Genomic DNA, 22,148 nt, shown 5'->3' on the forward strand with positions numbered 1-22,148 from the left:
TACATATGACCGATTATGTAATTCCACGTGCACACTAATACGCACACATGCACACACACACACACACACGCACGCGTGTTTGGTTGGAGAGAAGTTGTATAAAAAAATGATTTAATTTTTATCAAACCTAAATCACATTAGCTTCCCTAGTGACATTTCAAATTAGTAGAGTTTTCCTCTGTTTGTCTTCTTCATTGATGCAGTAAGGAAAGACACATACAGAGAAAAAGTCAAGTTTATTTAACATGGATAGTAAGATTTTTGTATATGACAGTTCAATTAAAATTAAAAGTGTTAGCCAGCAGTAGTATGATGCACAATCTCTCTCTAATGCCTTGCTCAAACATCTGCTCCACAAGTAAAGCCCTGCATTAACCCGTCTATGTGCTCATAGTCAAATGAGTCCATTTACTGGTCTCTCCATCAATGCCATCAATGTGTCACTCTCATGGACAGTCACTCCAAGTCTCTCAGTCACACACACACACACACACACACACACACGCACACACCCACACACACACACACACACACACACACACACACACACACACACACACACACACACACACACACACATTCAACACCCCCCTCTGCTTTTTCTTCAGAAGAGAAAGACAGAGTCTGTTATCTATTTTGAAATATTCTCAAATATATAAAATGATAGCTACATGCAGTACACCAAAGCACTATGCTTCCCCCAAAATGTTCACCTCAACTCTCACTTCTCACCTCTATGCTTGTTGCTTGTTATATTATTTCACAAATCTTTACAACACACTTTACGATGTTCAGAAGAAAGTGTCATTTGACTTGCAGGAATTTAACAAAGAGTGTTTCCTTGAAGACCATATGAAATACCACATGTGTCTTTGTGTTTGTGCTTGTGTGTGCGGGTGTGGGTGTGCTTGTAGGCGATATATGTGTGTGTGTGTGTGTGTGTGTGTGTGTGTGTGTTTGTGTGTGTGTGTGCTTGTGTGTGTGGACCCGGCAGTCACGCTGCAGCGCTGCCTTCGAGGAGTACAGCACAAAGTTGTGTGTGTGTGTGTGTGTGTGTGTGTGTGTGTGTGAGAGAGAGTGTGTTGGGGGTGTGGACTTGGGCAGGAGAGACAGGGTGGATAATCTAGACAACATCAGAGAAAAAAAATATGGGCCCATGTGGGTCTGCAAGGGATTAGGGGTTTTGACCCTGGATCTTTACACTGGAAAATTACAACCTCAGTGGTAATCCCGGGACTATGAGTGGAATTGTGACAGAATGTGAGTCTGTGAAGAGAAAGCAAATGAAATGAAATGATAAATGGAAACATGTCCACTATCTTGCAATCAGAGAGAGAGAGAGAGAATGTGAGAGAGAGGGTGTGAGAGAAATAGAGGTAATTACATAGAAAATATTGGGATGGAGGGACAAAGGGACAAGATGAAATTGCAAATATGTTTCTGTTCCAAAAACTCTAAAAACATGAAATGGTCAAATAGAGCCAACAAAGTAGGCTATGTCGGTCCTGACACATTAATACTTACAATTCCCATACTATTTAACTGTACAGTTGACAAAAGTCTTTAAGACCTTATCTCTTTTCTTTTTTGATCTACATTATAATGTCCGCTGTCTCCTGAAAAGGGACCTTTCGAAGGCTGTCTGTGCAGGTGTCTTCTGTAGGGCACTTTTCGAAGATGCACCCATTGACTGAGTTCTGAGGGGAGAGGGTGTGCCTGGACAGGCCGGGGGTGTTGGGTGAGGTGGGTGAATTGGGCAAGCCGGAGCTGCTCTCTCCTGCCTTGGTTGTCCTCCTCCTGACCAGACCCCCCGCCATGGACACGGCCCCCCCCTCCTCCACCAGGCCCTCCAGCAGCGCCGACAGGCTCTGGCGGATGCGCGTGCAGAAGTGAGGGCAGCTGAAGGCGTACAGTATGGGGTTGAGCACCGGGTTGAGGAAGGCGCAGGTGGTGGCCAGGGGCAGAGCCCGCTCCACCAGCTGCGCAAAGCGATCGGGCTCGTACTGCGCCGCCACCTCCAGCAGGCACAAGGCGTGGTAGGGCGCCCAGCACAGGATGAAGGCAGCGATGACCGACGCCACCATCTTGGTGAAACTGCGCGAGAGCCGCCCGGAGGTGGCCGCCACGCCGGAGCCCAGCTTGAGCGCGACGAGGGCGGCGGAGCCGCCGCTGTCCGCCAGCCCCATGCAGCTCTTCTTCCGCAGCCGGCGGCGGTTGCGCGCCTGCAGGCTGAGGCCGAAGTACATGTAGCTGCTGGCGATGATCACGAGTGGCACCACGAAGGCCAGCAGCGCCTTGGAGATGGCCGTGGCCGCCTGCCGCACCCGGCAGTCCTGCTTCAGCGCCGCCTTCGAGGAGTACAGCGCAAAGTTGTGGTAGCACAGCTGCCGGCCGTCCACATGGGGCGTGACAGAGCGGAACATGAAGTAGGGGAAGGCGTTGACGGCCGCCCACAGCCAGCCCACGGCGCACACCTTCCAGGCGGCCGCCACCGAGCGGTGGTTCTGGCTCCACACGGGACGGGTCACCAGTAGGCAGCGGTCCAGTGAGATGGCCGCCAGCAGGTAGGCCGAGACGTACATGTTGAGGAAGAAGACGGACGCCTGGGCCGAGCAGAGCGGCGCGCCCAGCTCCCAGCTGTGGCCGGCATGCAGGTAGTGCGTGAAGAGTGGCAGCGTGAGCGTGGCCAGGAAGTCGGACAGCGCCAGGTTCAGCATCCAGACGGCCGCCACCGTCTTGCGCTGCAGCCGGACGCCCAGCACCCACAGCACCAGGGCATTCTCTATGATGCCCAGGCAGGAGACCAGGCCGTGGATGCACACCACCGCCGTCGTGTCCCCCGTGCTGTTGACCGAGTGCAAACGCATTTTCTGCAGCAGCGGGCAGTAGAGCTCAGTGGACGAGAGTGAAGGGAACGAGGAGTTGGAGATGGAGAAAGAGGGATCCATGGCGCTGGGGGGAAAGAGAGAGACAATGCATGTGTGTGTGAAAGAGAGAGAGAGAGTTACTTTCACATCATAAGCCTTTAGCAGACATGTTAATACACAGAAAAACAGGAAACCAGACTACAAAGTTAAAGCTAATCAAGTTAACTCACTGTGAGTCCAAGTTCTTCCCATGCAACAGCATTGGGTTGAGCCTTATTACATTTGGAGTGATATTTGGGGTGAGGATGCTCTGTCTGCACGCTGTCTAACTCTAATGGCACTCTCTCTCTCTCTCTCACACACATGTGCTGCACCATTTCTCCTCAGACACTGCAGCTGCTGTATCTTTCTCTTCAACAACAAGGTATGTTGTAACCATATGATGCAAGATAAGTGTGTGTATGTGTGTGTGTTAATATGTACCAGGAAGATAGCCAGGATATGAGCATGATAGTGCCAGTGATGTGTATTGATATTGGCAAAACATCCAGGATCGTATATCACTGGCTGACATTATCCACTGACGAGAAGAGATGACTTAAGGAAAGGTGGGGTCAGTTTGTGATAATGTGATGTGTGTGAATAGTGGTGGTGTTGTGGAGGAGCAGGAAATAAATGCTCTTCTTATCTAAAAAGAAAAACAAATATCTAAACAATGCCTCTCTTAATGCTGATGGAGGCATTTCTGACGGTATGTCCACATATGCCTTTTGTCTGTGCAGTGATCATGAGACATGAATGACACTTGTTGATAACAATTGTCTGAAATTCAAGTGCTTCATGGTTAAACTCTACGGTCAATAGAGAGAAATCCCATAGATTCACGTGGGAAATAGAAAAAGAGAATGAGAACAGACATGATGGACATGGGCACGATGCTGTCTGTTAGGTTTGTGTGTAGGTCTAACTCACATGTATGTGAGAGTTGGAAGAGTAAAAGAGACTAAGGTGATGTGATGTAATGGCTTTCTGAGAGAGAGAGAGAGAGAGAGAGAGAGAGAGAGAGAAAGAGAGAGAGAGAGAAAAAAATCCCTGATCAGATACCAGTGGTATGGTATCAATGGAAAAAAACAAAGGCAGAAACCATTTAAAAACCACAATAATCAAGAAGCTTTTTGTTTCATGGTACTGCACCACCTATGACATTGTACTTGCCTGGGGCTACAGGCCATTCCTCACACCCAGGCTGACATAACGCAGACACCTGAGCAGCATGCCGTGAACATTAGCTACTACTTTAGTTCAAACCGCTTTGAGGAGTGTTACACTATGCCACAAGTACTATGTTGTCAAAGTTATTCAGTGCCTCTTTTCCAGAGCAGTGGGTGCTTTTCTGTCCCTTAGGGAGATAACACTGAGGTAGTGCATAAAATATCTCTCTTTTCCTTCCCCAAAAGCCCATCATGACTGCGTGACGACAGCATGTCAAAGCCTGTCTCCATCAGCCAACTGCATTCCGCGGTACGGCATGCTTAGGCTGTTTTGAAAGGGTGTGTTTTTTTAAGAAGATTTACAAAAACAGTCAAAGACGGAGAAGTCATTTACAGACATGCTCTGTATGCTCTCATGGTTCATCTAGATAAGTGTTATTTGTATGCCACGTCTAAAAATATGGGCACATGTACGATTGGATAACTAGCGCATAAAGAACATGTTCCATCTTACTCAGTGGCAGCTTCTAGTTTAGAATTTACCTTGAAGCCCTGGCTGACTATGTTATCTGTTCCAGAGCTGTAGAATAAGCCCCACAGAAATACAACACAAAACTTTGTTTGTTTGACTGAGGTAGTGTGTCAGACCCAGCTGACAGAGAGGAGAACTGACTTTGCCGGCTCAAACTGATAAATTAAATCCAGAATACTGATGAGAGTTTATACATACTTCTTTATGACAAGAGAGAATAGATATTTGTGCGTGAATCACTCTGATCGCATCCATTTGGAATGGTTATCAGTGTTAGATTAACTTTGTTTTAAGTTATTTCTATTTATCAAACTTCTGAAACATCCATGTGAGAGGACTGAAGAGACCACTAGAGAGATCACTAGAGGACTGGCGAAGTGTGAAATTAAATGAATCTGTTGGTTAGTCTCGTCTGCAGACCCCATCATCCAAATGTACATGTGCGTGTTGTCAGAAGTGAAACTCTCTAATCTAATCACACCCAAATCAAAAACATTTCCCCTCAAACAAACCACATGCACACAGCCATGCATATGCACAAGACATACACATGAACATACACACGTACACACATACACACACACACACACACACACACACACAAACACACAGATACACAGATACACACACACACACACCCTCACAAACACATACAAACACACTCACACACATACTCTCTCACACACACACACACACACATCACACAAATATGTCTCATTTTGTTACCTCTTAATGAGCAAGCACTGTATTTTTTCAATTGTTTTTGGAGGAGTGACTCTCATTCAGTGTCGTACGATACGATAGGTAATTCTGGTTTCATCCTTGCTCTTGGCATGTTCCCCCAAATACCTAACTGAATATAACAGGTTCTTCAGGTCATCTGTGTCAAGTCTCTTTTCTTTTAAGACATGCAGTTGGAGCAGGCATTTATGTAAAAAGGAATTTTTTAACAGCGTTAAAGTTTGAGCTGCTACTTACCTAGGTGGTCATATCATCTGTGCTGTGATGTCTAATATGAAAGGTAATGGATAAAATGGCTCGGGTCAAATGGCGGCAGTTATGCTTCCTCTCCTTTTTCAAATAGCTTTATTTCGTTCCGCCAAACTTTCTCCCCGTCTCTCCTTCCATCTCTGTTCTCTTCTGTCCTCCTCTTGTATCTCTCTTTCCAAGCCAGTCACTCATCAGACACACCTCACCAATCACCACGGTGATGGAGGTGGAGCGGAGAGTGAGAAAGAGAGGGAAGGAGAGAGAGAGAGAGAGAGAGAGGGAGGGAGAGAGAGAGGGAGGGAGAGAGAGAGGGAGGAAGAGAGAGGGTATAAGTGACTGTGCAAAGAGAAAAGAGGAAGAAGGAACAGGAAGAGCATGTTTATTGGTGTTGCATGTAAATACTGTATGTATAAGACTTCTGTGTGGTTGGGTTGGCTCTATGGGAAAGGGCTTGTAAGAAACAACAGCAGTGCAGAGTACAAAGGTCAGAGGAAACAATGTTCAGTAGAATAAGGAAGGGGACAGAAAGAGTTGGGGTGGGGGGTGGGTCTTTTGAAAATGGGAAGAAGACTGACCACACTGCAATATCGGATACATCACCCATGTGTGCAGATTATCTTACTTTGTTCAAGCCTTAACCCATAGACAGTATGTGCAATAGACTGAAGAAATGCTTAAAGTGACAATCCCTTAATATCCCTTTTTAGAAACATTTAGAAAATCAGTCCCTATCTTATTGTTGCAATGTTATTATTCCTTAAGTAGGCTTACATGGGGTCACTATTGTCTCTCAAGAGGTCACCAGATGTTTCATGGATTTAGATGTATTCCTCTAGAACAGTGGTTCCCAACCCCACCTCTGAACTTAAACATTTGTAATTAATCACTTTATTCTTTGTGTGTGTGTGTGCGGGTAGGAGTTTGTGTTGTGGCTTGTGTTGGGCCTTCAAGGAAACACTGCTCTAGAACCTGATTCTAGTTCTGGGGAATTACACGGACGCTCTAATACTGTCATGGGTTGTGGCATTTGATCAGATAAGAAAGAGGTGTGAGAAAAGTCACCCTATAGTGAAACAATGCTGCCCAGGAAAGGTTTCTGTAAATATTGGACCCATATTAGGTCAACATTTGATCTAAATAACTGCAGAATTTGAAACTAGGTTTCAAAAGCCAGATTATTGGACTGAATCTTGAAGTCTTTAAGCAACATCCTCAAATTAAGTTTGATGGGGCAAGGCCATGTTATCTTTAAGAGACCTGGGAAATCAAAATTCAGTCACAGTGTTCCGAGGACTTCAAGCATGGTTAAGCTGAATGAGTATTTTGGGCATAAGTGTACGTACTTCAAAGTTATCATACAATAATGACAACCAGGAAACTGATTGTCTCAGCTACTGGCTAGATTTGTGCAGGCAAGTGAAATATTTGTTTGGACATCAGTGATTAGTGATCCACAAGAATGTTTCTGAAGGTTGTTTATGTTATTATTAATGGCTAGACTTAGCACCTAGACAATTGAAAAAAAAAAAAAAGAAGTACAGAAATGAAAACAAATTCTGTCATTGTCATTTTAAAACTACATCACTACACATCATAACAAAATCGTTGTGTGGGCAAAGAACTGAACCACACTAGGACATTCTGTAATATATTACAATTGTTATTACAATTGTTATGTCAAAGAGAGCATGGAGACTGTGGGTAAATGAAATATAGGCAGATTTTCCATATTTAGCAGAGCAAATATGCAGATATGCATAAAAGATCATGGCCGGTCTCCTCCTTATGTCTCCTCCAGATATTTGAACAGAGATAGTTCTAAAACCTATATCTAAAGTTTTCTGCCCAACTATTTTTGTCTACTCCACTCCAACACACACAACACATAATGTTTATATGTATATAGAATTGTCAATGACCAGTTGCCACGAAACATTTATTGTCCTTCAGTGAATGTAGATAAAACAAAGCAAAACAAAAAACCAAAACATAAATAATGATTTAAGGTTTAATTTTAGGCCTCGAGAAACAAAGCACTACCTTGGTTGTGCAACTGCTCAAATGTGATGGGGCCTGTCCTCACCTAGTGGCAGAACACGCCCCTGCAACCATTCACTGATTTCCTTAGATTCTTTAGTTCAAGCACATTGAGAGAGATATATATAGTAAAGGAATGTGTGACCATGTATGGGCATACAGGAAAGGACCAAGTACCTGACCAGTTAGTTATTAAGGCGAGACACTGCAGGTGAATAGGGTACATTTTTAGCAGATATCACTATGAAACTTCCCCAGTTGATTACTTACTGTACATTAATATGAGAAAAAAATGTATTACAAGTTTTCTGTAATTTAATGTTTACATATGCAAATTAGGAATTATCTAATTAAATATGCGCTAATTTGCCTGCATTTTAAAACACGAAATCTAAGCATTGGATACAGCCACGTTCAAAATTATGTTTTCATTGTGTTCACATATTAGATGGGGGGAAAATACAAAGGGATTTATTGATACAGTGCATACGGAGTCCTTAAGAGTACGGTAACCAAGGACCAAATGTTCACTATGAATGAGATCTAGAGTTCCTTTGAGAAGATGAGAGAAGCGTAAAGAAGGACAAAACAAAGACTGAACTATTTGGCCACAATTCCCAATGGAAAAAACAGTCACTGAGCTGCAGTTTCTGTGATTCTATCCAGTGGCAGAGGATGGACTGTAATCATTTTCATTTACATAGCTGATACTTCAGTTGTACAATACTGTAGTGACATATTGCCAACATACAAACAAGGTGTGTTAGATCATCATTGACCAAAGTTCCAAAGTTTCCTATACACTGGAGAGTGACATGCAATAAATCTGTTTCTTCAAGAAAGGGGTTCCCTGAATGGTTTGTGATAACAGAGTAGGTGTTGCATCAGTCTATCCTTCTCCACCCAAGCTATACGCCATAAAACAAGTGTATAACATGTACGTACATTATAGTCTTAGGCAGTTGGTGGCAAAGGGAGCAGCAGCTGGAGAAGGTATAAGGTAGGAGGATTGTTATCAGTGCTGTGAATAAAACAATACATGTAAACAGACTGATTACACTTTTTCAGTTTAATATAATCTATTTTATGTATCAATTTATTTTCCATATTTGATTTTTTCCTAGCTGTCAGTATTATTCAGAAAAACCTGATATCAAGTACAGAACAGAATAGGTTTGGGATGTAATTAAAGTACACAAAGGTGTAAGATTATTATAGACCTTTTTCATATTTCTGTGACACATTTGTCTAAATAGTGTGTGACACTGACATGGACCTTTGGCAATTATTATTTGGTTAGAAGACTATTTTCTTGATAACTATGCCAAAATACATGTATCATTAAAACTGACATTTTCAGAACAGAAATGAAAGAAAACAAAGCATAAAAACTTTCATTCTGAGGAAACTGTCCTTATTTTATTTCAGAGTATTAGGGTGTGTAAATAATGTAAATAAATGACATTCAAGAGGAACAATGGCATAATGATTTCCTCTCCATGGCCTTTCATCCCAGTGTTTGCCTATGTTACTCCATTTTAGTCTAAGAAAGTCAGTATTCAAACGCCAACAAAACTCCATGGTACCTCAAACAAACTATGTCAGCGTTTCCGTCTTTTGTGATATGTGTTATTTGTAACTTCTGCTAGCTTTGGCAACACTGTACTCATACAGTCATGCTAATAAAGCACCTTTGAATTTGAATAGGATTTTATGTCAGTGTTGTCATTGGGCTCATGTGTGTTGAAATCCTTTCTGTGGTGTTATTCAGTGCAATTGAAGTGAGCTGAATTTGCCTGTTTGCTGTCTGTGAGACTGAGCTAGCTAGCTTGCTGTTTCCTTACATTTAACAAAGCATTTTATAATTTTTATATTGTCGTAATAATTGTCATATTGTCGTAATTCATTCTCACAAAATGTTTGCCAATTTATGATTTTGTTTATGGTAATAGTTTTGTTTAAATAAACATATTTTAAATGTATAGGTTGAGCAAATACATTTTAAGCATATACATGAAATTAAATTAAATTCAATTTGATAAATGTAAAATCAGAAAATCAGACTGATATCTGCTGTCACACATCTGGATAATCTCTATTGAGGAAAACACATTTGAGTAAAAAGTGTCGGGTATGGATTATGTTTGTGAAGATGAAGTGCTCACTAACATATAGATTTGAACGCATTTGTGAACAAAATTTAAGAGCAATATACCGTTTGTGTGTATAAAAAATAACAACTTTTACTTCAATTTAATTTAGGCCATACAGTAATTGTGAAGACACTTCTGTGGTTCAGGCCATGATAGTGAAGACACTTCTGTTCTCCTGTGCCTGTAGATGGGGATGATGTCATCAGCCTACTCTGCGGGTCTCCTCGTGCTGGTGCTGTCTGGGGTGGCTCAGGCCTTTATGCCGGTTGGTGGGGGCACCTCCACCCACGCCACCATCACAGGAAATGCAGTGCTCAGTAAAATCACTGAGGTGTGCCGGGCTGTGGCGGAATCTGAGGGCAGGGAATTCAATCCTACGGTGAGATGCTCCCTCTGTGTGTGTGTGTGTGTGTGTGTGTGTGTGTGTGTGTGTGTGTGTGTGTGTGTGTGTGTGTGTGTGTGTGTTTAAACGTATGCATGCAGCAAGTGTGTGTGGGAATGCGTGTACATGTGTGTGTGTGTGTTTTTACACGTATGCATGCAGCAAGTGTGTGTGGGCATGTGTGTGCATGTGTGTGTGTGTGTGTGTGTGTGTGTGTGTGTGTGTGTTTACACGTACGCATGCAGCAAGTGTGTGTGGGCATGCGTGTTCAAGTGTGTGTGTGTGTGTGTGTGTGTGTGTATGTGTATGTGTGCAAGTATAACTGAATAACTAAGAAGTGCGTATGAGTCTATGTCTGTTTTTGTGCATGACTCTCTTGTCGTATGTCTCTATTGTGAATGATTCAGTGATGATGTCTGGCGTGTGAGCAGTCTGTGCGTCAGTCTACGTCAGAATGTGTGTTTGTGTGTGTCTGCTCGCCACTGACTTCTTGTGAATCCTTAGGGTTCATCGGCAGAGGAGCTGTTGCGAGCGTGTCTAGGCACGGCCACTGGAGAAGTGTCAGCAGCAAAGTTCCGCACAGCGCTTAACCAAATCTACATGCAGAATGGCCTCGTGGACCGCGACTTAGCCAACAGCCCGGCCCACCATTTCAGCAACGAGGCCTTCGTCCAGGCCCGCACTCTCATCACTGAGGGAACCGTCAGTGTGAAGGCCAATGTCCGCAAGGAGAACTTCCAGGCAGCGAGAGAGACCCTAGGACGAGTCTGCCACACTTTACAAGTAAGGAGAGAGAGAGATTTGGAGAGAGAGAGCGCAAAAAAACACAGAACACAGAAAATTTAATTGGATCACACATGAACAAAACATTTTTGTCACAACTTGCAGCTTACCTGCTTATCTACATTTGCAGGATTTTTACAGCCACAGTAACTGGGTGGAGCTGGGCAACAGAGGTCCCTACATGAACCTCTTCCGACAAGACCTCCCCATTGACAATGTTGCAGGTAAATGTTCATGGGATATGGCATATCAGTGAAACATTGTTCACATATATGAACACCATGAGAAAGTCATAAACCACATGATAAAGATTAGAAAATCTGGGACTGGGACATGCCCTCACTACAGTGATTGAGAAATAATTTTGTTGAGATGACCCTAGTTGACAAGCCATGTTGTAAGTGGATCCTCAAGCCAACACCCTACTGATCATATGACCAGGGTACAGTTCAGTGAAATGAACAGTGCTTCCATCAGCATACCCATAATACTGTGTGTGTGTGTGTGTGTGTGTGTGTGTGTGTGTGTGTGTGTGTGTGTGTGTGTGTGGTTAACAGATATCGATACTCCTACGTGTAATGACTGTGCCAGTGGTACATGTCCAAATCCTCTCTTGCCTGACATCCTGACTCATAAGAAACTTACCTCAGGATACATGGGTCTACTCTCTGCTACCAAACCTAAAGGTATACTTCTCACACACACATGGGTCATATGGTCAGACACATGAAAAAAATATTTATTTGTAGGGGTGTACACAAAAGTCACGGTTTGGAGTGCACCTTGGTTTTGAAGTCACAGTTCGGTAAATTTTCCCGTAAAGCCCGTAGGTACCACTAATCTAAAATTCACTGACAATATTGCTGATGCAAAACGGGAATAGTATTTTGAAAAGTTGTCAAATGTTTTTTCAACGTTAATTGACTAAGCCGACATACGTATGTTCCACCACGTAATATGTTTGTGTGGGAACTCAATGGCCTGCAAGCAAAAAAAGCCTACTGTTTAAATGATTACTGTTAACGACTTTGGTACATTAGGTACACATCTGTATTGAACCTAACGTCCTGTACCTAGACAGTTCGGTACGGATATGCGTACATTTACGCATTCATTTGTCATTACTTTTGGCAAACACTGAGTAAAATTATGAAAAATAATACAAATCTGCGAGAAAGAATTAGTTTGTATGATTTGTGACATTTTTGTAGCCTTAACTGGTATTCCATTTGGACAGCGAGTTGATATCAACCTCAAAATATTTGAAAGCCTAATGAAGTCTGTACAACGCCCTTTATGAGTGACTTATGACTTGTGCAATATGGTTATCAGTGTGGGTGGACTGATAATGGTCTTTTTTTTGATAGGTAAGTGTAGTCACGGAGGGGCATCAGACATGACCAGCACCCAGGTACCCCGCGGAGGCATCAGCAAGGATGAGCGCAGACCAGACAATGCAGTGTTACATGACGCTGCTGTAGCCGTGGCAACACAGGCCACTCTGGAGCTCCTGGAGGACATCCGCGGGGCTGCAGGCAACAAAGAGTTCCTGCGGTAAGGGGGAAGTGACCATGGTGGTGTCCATAACAACCTGACCAGTGCTTGATGCACATCTTATACAACATGTGGAATAATCATGACAGACCGTCTATACAAATTAGTCCACATTCAGTGACAGTCTAGTGGCTAAATTGGCCATTTTCCTCCCAGACCATATATTAAATATTATTTTTTGGTTTCAATATACTCCTGTGACAACTTTTTATATCTCACTGCTTCTCTTTGTCCCTCTGTTTTGCCCTTTCTGTCTCAGATTAATGGGCATTGCCCGCTCGTCTGTCCTCTGTTTTGTGATCGACACCACTGGCAGCATGGCTGACGACATTGCAGAGGCAAAGAGGGTCGCCAATAACATCATCGACAGCAAGAAGGGCACAGTTGATGAGCCCTCTGAATACATCCTTGTCCAGTTTAATGACCCTAGTAAGGACCGATTATTGCCTGTCCTTCGGAACCCAATCCAACTTCTCCTTCACTAGTCAAATGGCACTATGTCCAAATGCAATGTATATACACTTGAACATTCTATATATGCCTGTATAATTACTACTTGACAGATATAGTTATGACATATAATATTTTTTAAAACTAAGCAACACTGCATTGCTGCAAAAGGTAGAATTACTCCAAAGATTGAGATCTTGAGCACTATTCCTGATTTCTTCAATCAATTAAAAAAAAACACATCAAATGTGTCCACAAATATATAACATTATAAATGTATAATGTAACATTTGTCAGTGCTAATGCATTTTTGTCCGTGTCTGTTTGTGCGTATGTATGTCTGTTTATCTATATGTCTGCTTGTCTATCTGTCTGTTTCTCTCTGTCTGTTTTTGTGTGCACATATGTACATCCCTACAGAATTTGGCCCTCTGGTTAGGACGACAGATCCCGAAGTGATGAAAGAAAAGATCTCTGCTCTTGGTGCCAATGGCGGTGGTGACACACCAGAGATGTGCCTCTCTGGACTTCAGGTAAAGACTGGACATGACCAACACAGAGAGAAAATAAACAACCATTATATCAAACTAATAGATCAAATAAACAACATTTATATCATAATACTTAAAATAAATATATTGGTTAATAGATACAAAATAAATACATCAGTCCCAGTTACCGGTAATTTCACATGCACCTTTGTTTCTTTTCCTCATTCTCGTCTATGTCTGGTGTAGCTGGCTCTGACTGGTGCTCCCCCCTCCTCCCAAATCTACATCTTCACCGATGCTCCTGCCAAAGACATGCACTTGGAAAAGACCATCATTGCCCTGATCCGCAGTACAAAGTCAACAGTAAGCTTATTTGATTCAGGTCTTAGAATGCATAGACACTCACAAACACATGAAACATAAAACTCCTCTCCAATCTTCTTCCTGTGCAGGTGAACATTTTCATGACAGCCACAAAGAGGACCTCTAAGTACTCTGGGCGCATCCCCAGGGCAGATTTCCGTGTGTACTATGATATGGCACTGGCCTCTGGAGGACAAGCCATTGAAGTGTCCAAGAGCAGCCTGCCCCAGGCCACAGAGATCATTGTGGACTCCTCCACGTCTGCACTGGTGAGCAGAGCAGTTCCCCCTTCCCTGTGATATTGTGTGATCAAGTCACCATGCTAATGCTCAACTGCTGAACAAAAGTGCTGAATAAGGAAGCAGCAGGAAACTAATAGTAACATCCAGAGCCAATAAATTCCTTTTAAAACGCGTAAGAGTTTACAATGGCAAATTTTTGCCTAAGATCAAGAGTTTGTGTGCAGTACAGTCATAACAAATTCAGTCTTCTGTTCACATGGTGTTAATGATCCTCTTTGTCACTGCTTGATTGTTTATGTTTCAGGTGACAATTCTGCAGAGGGCCAGAAACCCTGGCAAAGTAGAGACCTTTCCTTTCCTGCTGGATGAGTCTGTCTCCAATGTGACCTTGTACATCACTGGGACTGCAGTAGCGTTCACTCTACAAAGCCCCACAGGCAAGACAATGCGTTTGTTGAGCCAACATTAGTCTGTAGCAGACTGTACCAAACCAGATGCAATTCTAGAAGCATTGTGCTGGATAAAATAGAATAGATAAAATAGCTAGCATGATGTGTTACTCTCTCACATGGACACAGCACTTGAATAATGATATTCTGGTGGTATTTTGTAATATAATAGTATTGCAGACTGCGGCTTTAAGCAATTTTTTTGTCTTGTCATAGGTGTGTCTCAGGGTTCGACAGAGACCACTGGACCTTTGGGAACGATTAATACCGTGGGCAATCTGAAACGAGTCAGGCTCAACACCCTAAACCAAACAGGATTATGGGAAATCCACATGAACAGTGGAAATGCCTACACTGTCAAGGTCACCGGTGAGTTTCATTCAACAGCTGAGTTTAGTCGTTTACAGCGTCCCCCACTGTTAATGCTTCATAGTGAGAATGGGAGAAATCACAAGCCACAAGAGAAGCCACACATATGTATGTGCGCCTCTTTGCTTTGTGCATATGTGTAGGTTATGTGTTATGCATCTACAGTGTGTTTTTTTTTTATCCGCAGCTCAGAGTACCGTCACTTTTGTTTATGATTTTGTGGAGACATTCAAAGGGCCTCACCCAGGGTATGGAGTCATTGATGGACGCCCACTGGCAGGTAGGACGGGTCATCACCACCACTCATTCCTGTGACATTATTATTAGAGAGCAGCACTTGGAACAGGATTCACTTTGATCCCTTTCTGTTATCCCTCCCTTGTCTTCCACCTTCCGTTCTCCATTGCTCCTGTCAGGCTCTCCAACCAAACTACTACTCACCCTCACTGGCCGACACGGACCCGAGAGTCTGAAGGTGATGGAAGCAGCACTGGTGGAGGTGTCTGGCTCAGGTGTGGCCAATGGAACAGTGGAGGAAATGGGAGGTGGCAACTTCCTGGTTTCTGTGAACAGTGCCCCGGCAGGCGAGTTTGTGGTTCTCCTGAAGGGGAAGGACGTTTCCACCTCTAGCCGATTCCAGAGGCAAACCACCACACAGATGTCTGTGACTCCAGTGTCAGTCAAGGTGAGTGGTATTTGCTCTACACCATAAGGTGGGAGTGGGGTGGGTCACTGTGTTGTTTACATGACTGTCAGTTGTACCTGAAAGCTGTGGAGTCTTTAATGAGGAGTCTTTAAAAGCCCACGTGTTTTGCATTATTAAGCTACTGCCTGTCTAAAATTCGATATTATGTCCTGAATGAGTGGCCAGTTCACACTGTCCTGACACATTGACTTAGTGACTTTAAAATCACTCATTATTGAACGCATCTTTATCATATGTTACATGTTATGTTGTCTGTACTGCAGGTTGTAGCTGACAACAATATGGAGCCAGGAAAATCACTTGATATACCATTCACCATCAGCACCAGTGTGCCACGGACCAAGTTCAACATCCGTGCAAGAAATGACAAAGATTTTCCCATGACATACCCTAACAGGTGACATAACAAGTTAGCATAATACAACAGTAATATGCTTACAATAGTATTCTTACATAATGATAATTAGCCTATTTGTCTCATCTTTGGATTTACAAGATTCTTAATTACAAGCATAACTTCACAAGCTTTATTCCCCATCACGTGATTCACAACAAGGCAATTAGCCCTTTGTGTGATATGGAACTAAGAATTAGTGGTGAATTTCCAACGAATTTGGATGCATCATGGGCGTGACTGCCATATTTATAGTCTCTGTATTCACAGCATTGTCAGTGGGAGCAGATCCACAGCTGAAGGGACCCTGGCCATCACTGCCCCGACCAACACTGCTTCAGGCACTGACATCACTCTGACCATTGATGTCGAGTCTGATGGAACCTCTGACTCAAACTACGCTGTGGTACGGCTCTCTGTGATCAAAAAGGTGACAATTGCACAGTGAACAGTCGTCTTTCACAAAGGCTTTCTTTGTTGGCCATTCTATATATTATACCAGTATTACAATTAAACTGTAAAATAAATGCTTTGAAATCTACTGTCACATTAGTTTGCAACACTCTTGTACTGTAATTAAAAATGGCACATTGTCCACAAGCACTGTGAACATTGTAGTGACACTGAAAACTGACTTTGGCTTCTGTCATTGTCCAAAAGGTTACAGATTTCACACCACCAGAATGTAATATGTTCAACATCAACAACAGCTGCCCAACTGACTGCAGAAACGCTTCATGGCACGCCACTGTTAACATGACTGATGGCAATGGCACAGGAGTCGAGAAGGTCTGGATACAGGAGGGCGATGTTTCTCACTCTGCAAATGAGACTGAGCATGGCGGCGTAACGGTGATCCAGTACTTCTGCCAAATTTCCTGCTGCACCCCCAACCTGAAGGTGTCGGTCACGGACAAGGAGGGCAACGTTGGCACGTGCTTCCACTCCATCAGGCCGACCACCACACCAGTCCCCTTCACCACACCCAATGGCGGACCACCCTCCCTGGGTTTGGCAGTGCCACTGTGGATATGCCTGCTACTCTCTGCCACTGCCATAGTCTGAGATTTAGTCCCACTCTTGCATTAAAATTGGCATATGAGCACACCAAAGAGGGGTTGGATTTTATGTTGTTTCATATGGTTCAAATTGAATACTGCAACCAACCAGTAAAGGTGTGACCTTTAATGCTCAGAAGTTGATTTAGTAATGCCACCATCTTGGCACTACATCCTACAAATGCTGCCAATATACTGTTTGTGTGAAAGGTGGAGACTCACCTACACACAGTTCATTGAATTATAATTATTTTCTGCACTAACACATTAAACAGTATGTACAATCAATGTGTATGCAATAGTGTTAGATATTCTGTTTCTGTAATTTAGTATACTAACTATTCGTATATACTTACTTGCTATTAAACTGATTTTCTTTTCTATCCCATGTTATTACAGTTAATAAATTAGACTGCAGGACACATACTGTAAGTTTGACTATTTGATGATGTGCAAAAACATGTTTTAATACTACAACACATTGTAATAAAATTAATTAGGGCTGAGGGCACACTGACTGACTGATACCATGAGTGACTACAAATGATCTATAGATGTCTTTAGAAAAGGTACAAAAAGACTGGAATACAGAGGTCTTCAATATTTATTTTTTTTAGTAACACAAGCAGCAATCTCAGAATGAGCAAGCTTTCACATTTCATATAGCAACACAAGCCTTTAACAATTAAAATATAACATAAAAATTAACTCAGAAATGTCTTAAAATGCAATCTGGTTATTGTCACAGTACACTCTTAAAACCGAATGTGTTGTCCCTCTCTGGACACAGAGATGTGTTAAAAACAACACAAGTTGTGTTGTTTTCCACAGACAGTGACTGCACGTCACAATAAATCAGTTAGCAATTCAGATCACATTTACAGGCTGTTCTAAGTTCAATCTTCCAGTGTAAACAAAAGCCACTACCTGTGCATACTGCAGAGGCTACTGATCTGTGACATGCTGTGTGTTGAGGTGCTTCTTGAGGTGTGCTGACTGAGTGAACCTCTTGCCACAGACCTTGCATTCATACGGCTTCTCCCCAGTATGAATGCGCTTGTGCCTCTTGAAATTGCCAAGGTCCACGAATCCTTTCTCACAGGTCGGGCAGCTGTAACGCTTCTCTCCTCTGTGCCCCTGCATGTGCATGTTCAGCGCCATTCGGTGTTTGAACTTCTTGCCGCACTGCATGCAGCTGTAAGGCTTCTCTCCCGTGTGCATACGCATGTGAGTGGCCCGGTCGGCTTTGGCCAAGAATCGCTTTCCGCAGACCTTGCAAGGGAAGGGCTTCTCACCCGTATGGATGAGCTGGTGCTTGGTCAGAGTGAAGTGGTAAACGAAACTTTTTCCGCACTCGGGGCACTGATGCTGCTTCTCATCGGCGTGGATCTGGACGTGCCGGTTCAGGCCCCTCACGCTAGGGAACGCTTTCCCACATTTGTCGCACGAGAACGGACGCTCCCCTGTGTGAAGCCTAGCGTGGTTCTCTAGCGCTGAGGCATTGCTGAGGACCCGGCCACAGACCTCACACTGGTTTTTGCGTGCTTGAGACTTGCCTGACCTTTTCTGATCAATTTCTAGGTCATCCTTTACTGAGTCATTGTTTTGTGAAGTCGTGTCATTTTGAATGGTCATGTCTCCACCTGTCTGATAAATGGGCCCATCACTTGAGAGCTCCTGCAGGCTCGATTTGGGTTTGGATTCTTCTGAAACATCCAGGCTATGACTTTCTGACTCCAATTGCCTTGTGTTAGGCCGATTTGATTCTTGACAAGTCTTGAAATGTGATCGTAGTTTCAAAAGGACAGAATCGCTGTGCCCTTGTCCTTCTTTTGGGACATCATTTTTGATGGTGGTGGAACTTCCATCACTTTGTTGGGCTGAGCCTGAGACACTAAGCAGACCTGAGCATGCGGTTAGGTTCCTGTACTGTCTGTTTAGATTCACATTTCCTGACATTGAGTGAGGCTGTCCTGACAGTGAGAGGGATCCTGAGTGGCCTGAGGAGAACTGATCAGAAGCCATGCAGGGCGTCTGAAGGGCAATGCCTGGTTGGACCAGCGGTACACATTGCTGGGAACTCACAGAGGACAAATGCTCTGACAGCATATTAGGCTGGTCAAACGTGGAAGGTGGGTGTAATGTTGTCAAGGTCGGTTCTTCCAGGTCATACATTGGGTCCAGGGAGGCATAGAGACTCTCTAATGGATAGGACAATGGAACTTGTGAAGTTTCATGTGCTGACTGAAAGGACTGGGATGGAGGTGAAGTTAGAAGTTGGTGTGTTGGGAAAGAAGATCTAGTTGCTGGTATTGGAGCTGGAGTTGAATTCTGGAGTAAAGCAACAAGTGGCATATTTGAGCCCATTTGGCACGCGGATGAATTATGATCTAATGGAAGTGAAGGCATGTTAGATGGAACCTGGCATGAAGCAGATGACTGGAAAGGGCTCATACACGCTGGAAACAAGACCTGGCCTGCTGAAGCAACAATGTTTGGTTGTAAATTTGGGAACTGTGTCATTTGGGGCAAAACCTGAAATGGGGGAGCTTGTTGCTGTGATAATGGCACCTGAGTTGGCTTACAATGTACCTGGCCTTGTGAGACAGAGTGACTGACAAGTGAGGGATGAGACTGAGCTGGGGAATTTGTAATATTAGCCCCTTGATTTGAAAGTAGCCCTGGAATTTGAACAGGGAGAAGAGGAACCTGGGCAGGTGGAACCGATTTAAGAGATCGCAGAGAAGGGAGAGTAAGAGCTTTAAAGGCTGGCTGTGGAGCTGACTGGATTCTAACCTGGGAGGTCTGAATCAGCACCTTATTTTGTGTGCACATGGACAGTGACATTGGAATTGGAGCCTGAGACTGCACTGTACTGCCCTTCGGAAGTTCACTGGGTTGGGGGTGTAGGGCAGCAATACGCGTCGTAGCAGATGTGTAGAGAGCTTGTGTCTTTGTGTCAGATGTCCGAGCACGTAATTTAGCATTTTCTTGTAATATGTTTCCCTCATTAACTTCTCTACTTTCTTGATTTCTCACTTCTGAATTGCTTCTGGTGTGGACCTCAGATGTACTGATCCTGTGCTTTTCTGTTTCCACTCTTGCGCCTGATGAAATAGATTCTGAAGTAGCTTTTACAGAAAGGCTTTTCTCTGTCGTCTTTCTACGGAGTCCGGAGGAGAGAAACACTAAAAAAAAAAAAAAGAGTGGTTGGGATGACTAAGTGAAAAAGCAGGTGAAATCTGGAGGACATGACAATATTAAGTCTCCAAATTTAAGCTGAGAGTTCACACTTATTGCTGTACCAATTTTCAAAATGAGATGTTCTCACCTTCTGGTGGAATGTCCTTTATGTGTTGCCTCCGGATAAGCTTTGGCTCACCATCTTCTTGCTTTAGCAAAAAATATCCAGTGCTGTGGTCATCTAAGTCAAGCTCCTGTGAGAGACAACACACACACACAGTGAGAGAGAGAGATTCACAGAAACACAAAATGCACAAAACCACAGTGAGCATGTGACAAAAAAATAACCACTGACAAAGAACTGCAAAATGGGGGAAAGGACTAGTAATAAGCAGTGACCTCTTGCTTGACAAGCACCAACGCCAACTGGCGGTTTTCCTCCTCTGAGAGACTTGGGCACAGGTTTTGAAATGCACTCCTATCATCATCTTCATTTCGAGAACAAGGGCTGCAGGATCTCTCCACCACGGTTGGCCTGACTGACACAGAGATCACACTTCATTTTACATATTCATTGAAACAACTGGCAACATGCTGAGTAGGCTTTGGCATATTTTATATAATCTTTTCAGATCACATTCAGATCAAAGGATAAACTGTAATTCAATAATTCAAAACTCTAATTCTATTTCAATATGATATAGCCTACACATCATTTGAGTAGCCTATGATTTCAGACAATTGTGTTTATCTAGGCCTAATGAATACATAAACATATTAGACATGCATGTTCATAAATTAGTGAACACTTACATTATCCTCTATGTAGGCTAGGCCTCTAAATACTACCTTGTATCATTGAAGACAAAACAATGTTTACATAGGGTAGCCTAGCCTATAGGCCACATGTTTAATTCTTAAGCCACGTAAAAACTAGTGCCCTCTCAGAACCAGTGACCATTGACCTACAAAGACAAATTGAATTGTGTTATTGTTTGGAGAAGGACGGAGATGTCCATGGGATCTGGTCAGAAACCTGAACCAGGAAATAAAGAGAAACAATAATTCACCGGTAGACTATCACAACTTACCACACTGCACACCGATGTCACGTTTGTGAGAATTATCTTTTAGAATGGGGATGTAGTTGTTTCCTGGGTCCGTACATGGTTGTGACTTTTCAAAAAAAATAATCTTATCATTTAAGTTACCGTTCTCTTTCCTGATTCGAACTATCTCTACTTTTAGTTCCTGGACTGAGTTCTCGAAGAGTTGCATTGTCTCAGAAACAACGTTTTGCAGTAGCCTCTCCACAACAGATGTAAACTGACGTTGAAAGTCTCCATGATTTGACATCATAATACTTTAACAAAGAGTTCTTCAAAGAGAGACCGTATAAGTACACCCAAAGTAGGGTATAGACGGTAAACGAAAGTATTTTGGGTTGGCTATGCAGCTCAACGTGCACAACTGGCTTCTTGCCCTCAGGTTCACCGTCGTTGACGCAATATCTCTAGCAGGAGGATAAAGATCAATGTTCACTTCCGCACAGTAAACGTCTGAAAGTAACTGACAGCTTAGTCGCCTGCCTGTGTGCATTTTAAGCGTGATGCGGAAATGAAATAGTAATGTGATATACGGGAGAGAAAGTTGTTGGTTAGAAAAGACGAGGACACGTTTTATGCTAGCACTACAATCTGCCCAAGTAGCTACATGGACAAAAACACTCGCTGCGCCAACAGAGGCAACATTTCCACAGATTTTAACTGGTCGTCACCACACCACAAACAGTCCCAAAGTTGACTAGCTTATCTACAGGAACTAGTAGCATGTTTAAAATGTGGTGGACAGAAGCATCCTATCAAACATAAAGTTTTATTCGAACAAAACAACAGAATATAATAATTATTCCTAAATAATAATTCTGCTAAATG

The 22,148-nt window shown here is 43.1% G+C and overlaps 3 protein-coding genes across 5 annotated transcripts; 1 reads left to right on the forward strand and 2 right to left on the reverse strand.

Moving 5' to 3' along the window:
• Nucleotides 1–217: 217 nt before the first annotated feature.
• Nucleotides 218–5,823, reverse strand: LOC125298944 (prostaglandin D2 receptor 2). Of its 2 annotated transcripts, XM_048249924.1 has the most exons (3): nucleotides 5,589–5,823; nucleotides 5,337–5,463; nucleotides 218–2,952 (listed from the first exon to the last, which is right to left on the reverse strand). In XM_048249924.1, exons 2-3 carry the CDS (start codon nucleotides 5,390–5,392, stop codon nucleotides 1,593–1,595), a joined length of 1,416 nt encoding a protein of 471 aa, XP_048105881.1. In that variant the 5' UTR covers nucleotides 5,393–5,463; nucleotides 5,589–5,823; the 3' UTR covers nucleotides 218–1,592. The 2 variants fall into 2 exon arrangements, with proteins under 2 accessions (XP_048105881.1, XP_048105889.1); XM_048249932.1 differs by lacking the exon at nucleotides 5,337–5,463.
• A 2,781-nt stretch (nucleotides 5,824–8,604) lies between these two features.
• On the forward strand, nucleotides 8,605–17,453 carry vwa11 (von Willebrand factor A domain containing 11). 2 transcript variants are annotated; one of them, XM_048249622.1, is made up of 17 exons: nucleotides 8,605–8,637; nucleotides 9,978–10,169; nucleotides 10,677–10,955; nucleotides 11,086–11,179; nucleotides 11,513–11,641; nucleotides 12,323–12,509; nucleotides 12,769–12,938; nucleotides 13,380–13,492; nucleotides 13,697–13,813; nucleotides 13,903–14,082; nucleotides 14,360–14,492; nucleotides 14,721–14,873; nucleotides 15,061–15,153; nucleotides 15,290–15,558; nucleotides 15,843–15,976; nucleotides 16,244–16,403; nucleotides 16,634–17,453. In XM_048249622.1, exons 2-17 carry the CDS (start codon nucleotides 9,978–9,980, stop codon nucleotides 17,036–17,038), a joined length of 2,808 nt encoding a protein of 935 aa, XP_048105579.1. In that variant the 5' UTR covers nucleotides 8,605–8,637; the 3' UTR covers nucleotides 17,039–17,453. The 2 variants fall into 2 exon arrangements, with proteins under 2 accessions (XP_048105579.1, XP_048105588.1); XM_048249631.1 differs by having other exon boundaries at nucleotides 8,612–8,630.
• Nucleotides 17,454–17,617: 164 nt separating this feature from the next.
• LOC125298782 lies at nucleotides 17,618–22,036 on the reverse strand. The gene is made up of 4 exons (XM_048249652.1): nucleotides 21,306–22,036; nucleotides 20,614–20,753; nucleotides 20,363–20,468; nucleotides 17,618–20,219 (listed from the first exon to the last, which is right to left on the reverse strand). The coding sequence occupies exons 1-4, from the start codon at nucleotides 21,571–21,573 to the stop codon at nucleotides 17,977–17,979; spliced, it is 2,757 nt and encodes a 918-aa protein (XP_048105609.1). The 5' UTR covers nucleotides 21,574–22,036; the 3' UTR covers nucleotides 17,618–17,976.
• Between the last annotated feature and the right edge of the window lie 112 nt (nucleotides 22,037–22,148).

This window comes from Alosa alosa, chromosome 1, assembly GCF_017589495.1.
Source record: "Alosa alosa isolate M-15738 ecotype Scorff River chromosome 1, AALO_Geno_1.1, whole genome shotgun sequence".
In the NCBI taxonomy this organism is placed as follows: domain Eukaryota; kingdom Metazoa; phylum Chordata; class Actinopteri; order Clupeiformes; family Clupeidae; genus Alosa; species Alosa alosa.

Coding starts and splice junctions, on each gene's coding strand:
- LOC125298944 (XM_048249924.1), bottom strand. CDS start 5,392: ATGAGAGTCACTCCTCCAAAAACAATTGAAAAAATACAGTGCTTGCTC. Junction 2,953..5,336: donor CAGTGCTTGCTCATTAAGAG/GTAACAAAATGA, acceptor CTTTCCCCCCAG/CGCCATGGATCCCTCTTTCT.
- vwa11 (XM_048249622.1), top strand. CDS start 9,978: ATGGGGATGATGTCATCAGCCTACTCTGCGGGTCTCCTCGTGCTGGTG. Junction 14,874..15,060: donor CTACACTGTCAAGGTCACCG/GTGAGTTTCATT, acceptor TTTTATCCGCAG/CTCAGAGTACCGTCACTTTT. Junction 15,977..16,243: donor CCCATGACATACCCTAACAG/GTGACATAACAA, acceptor CTGTATTCACAG/CATTGTCAGTGGGAGCAGAT.
- LOC125298782 (XM_048249652.1), bottom strand. CDS start 21,573: ATGATGTCAAATCATGGAGACTTTCAACGTCAGTTTACATCTGTTGTG. Junction 20,469..20,613: donor TGGTGCTTGTCAAGCAAGAG/GTCACTGCTTAT, acceptor TGTCTCTCACAG/GAGCTTGACTTAGATGACCA. Junction 20,220..20,362: donor AAAGGACATTCCACCAGAAG/GTGAGAACATCT, acceptor TTTTTTTTTTAG/TGTTTCTCTCCTCCGGACTC.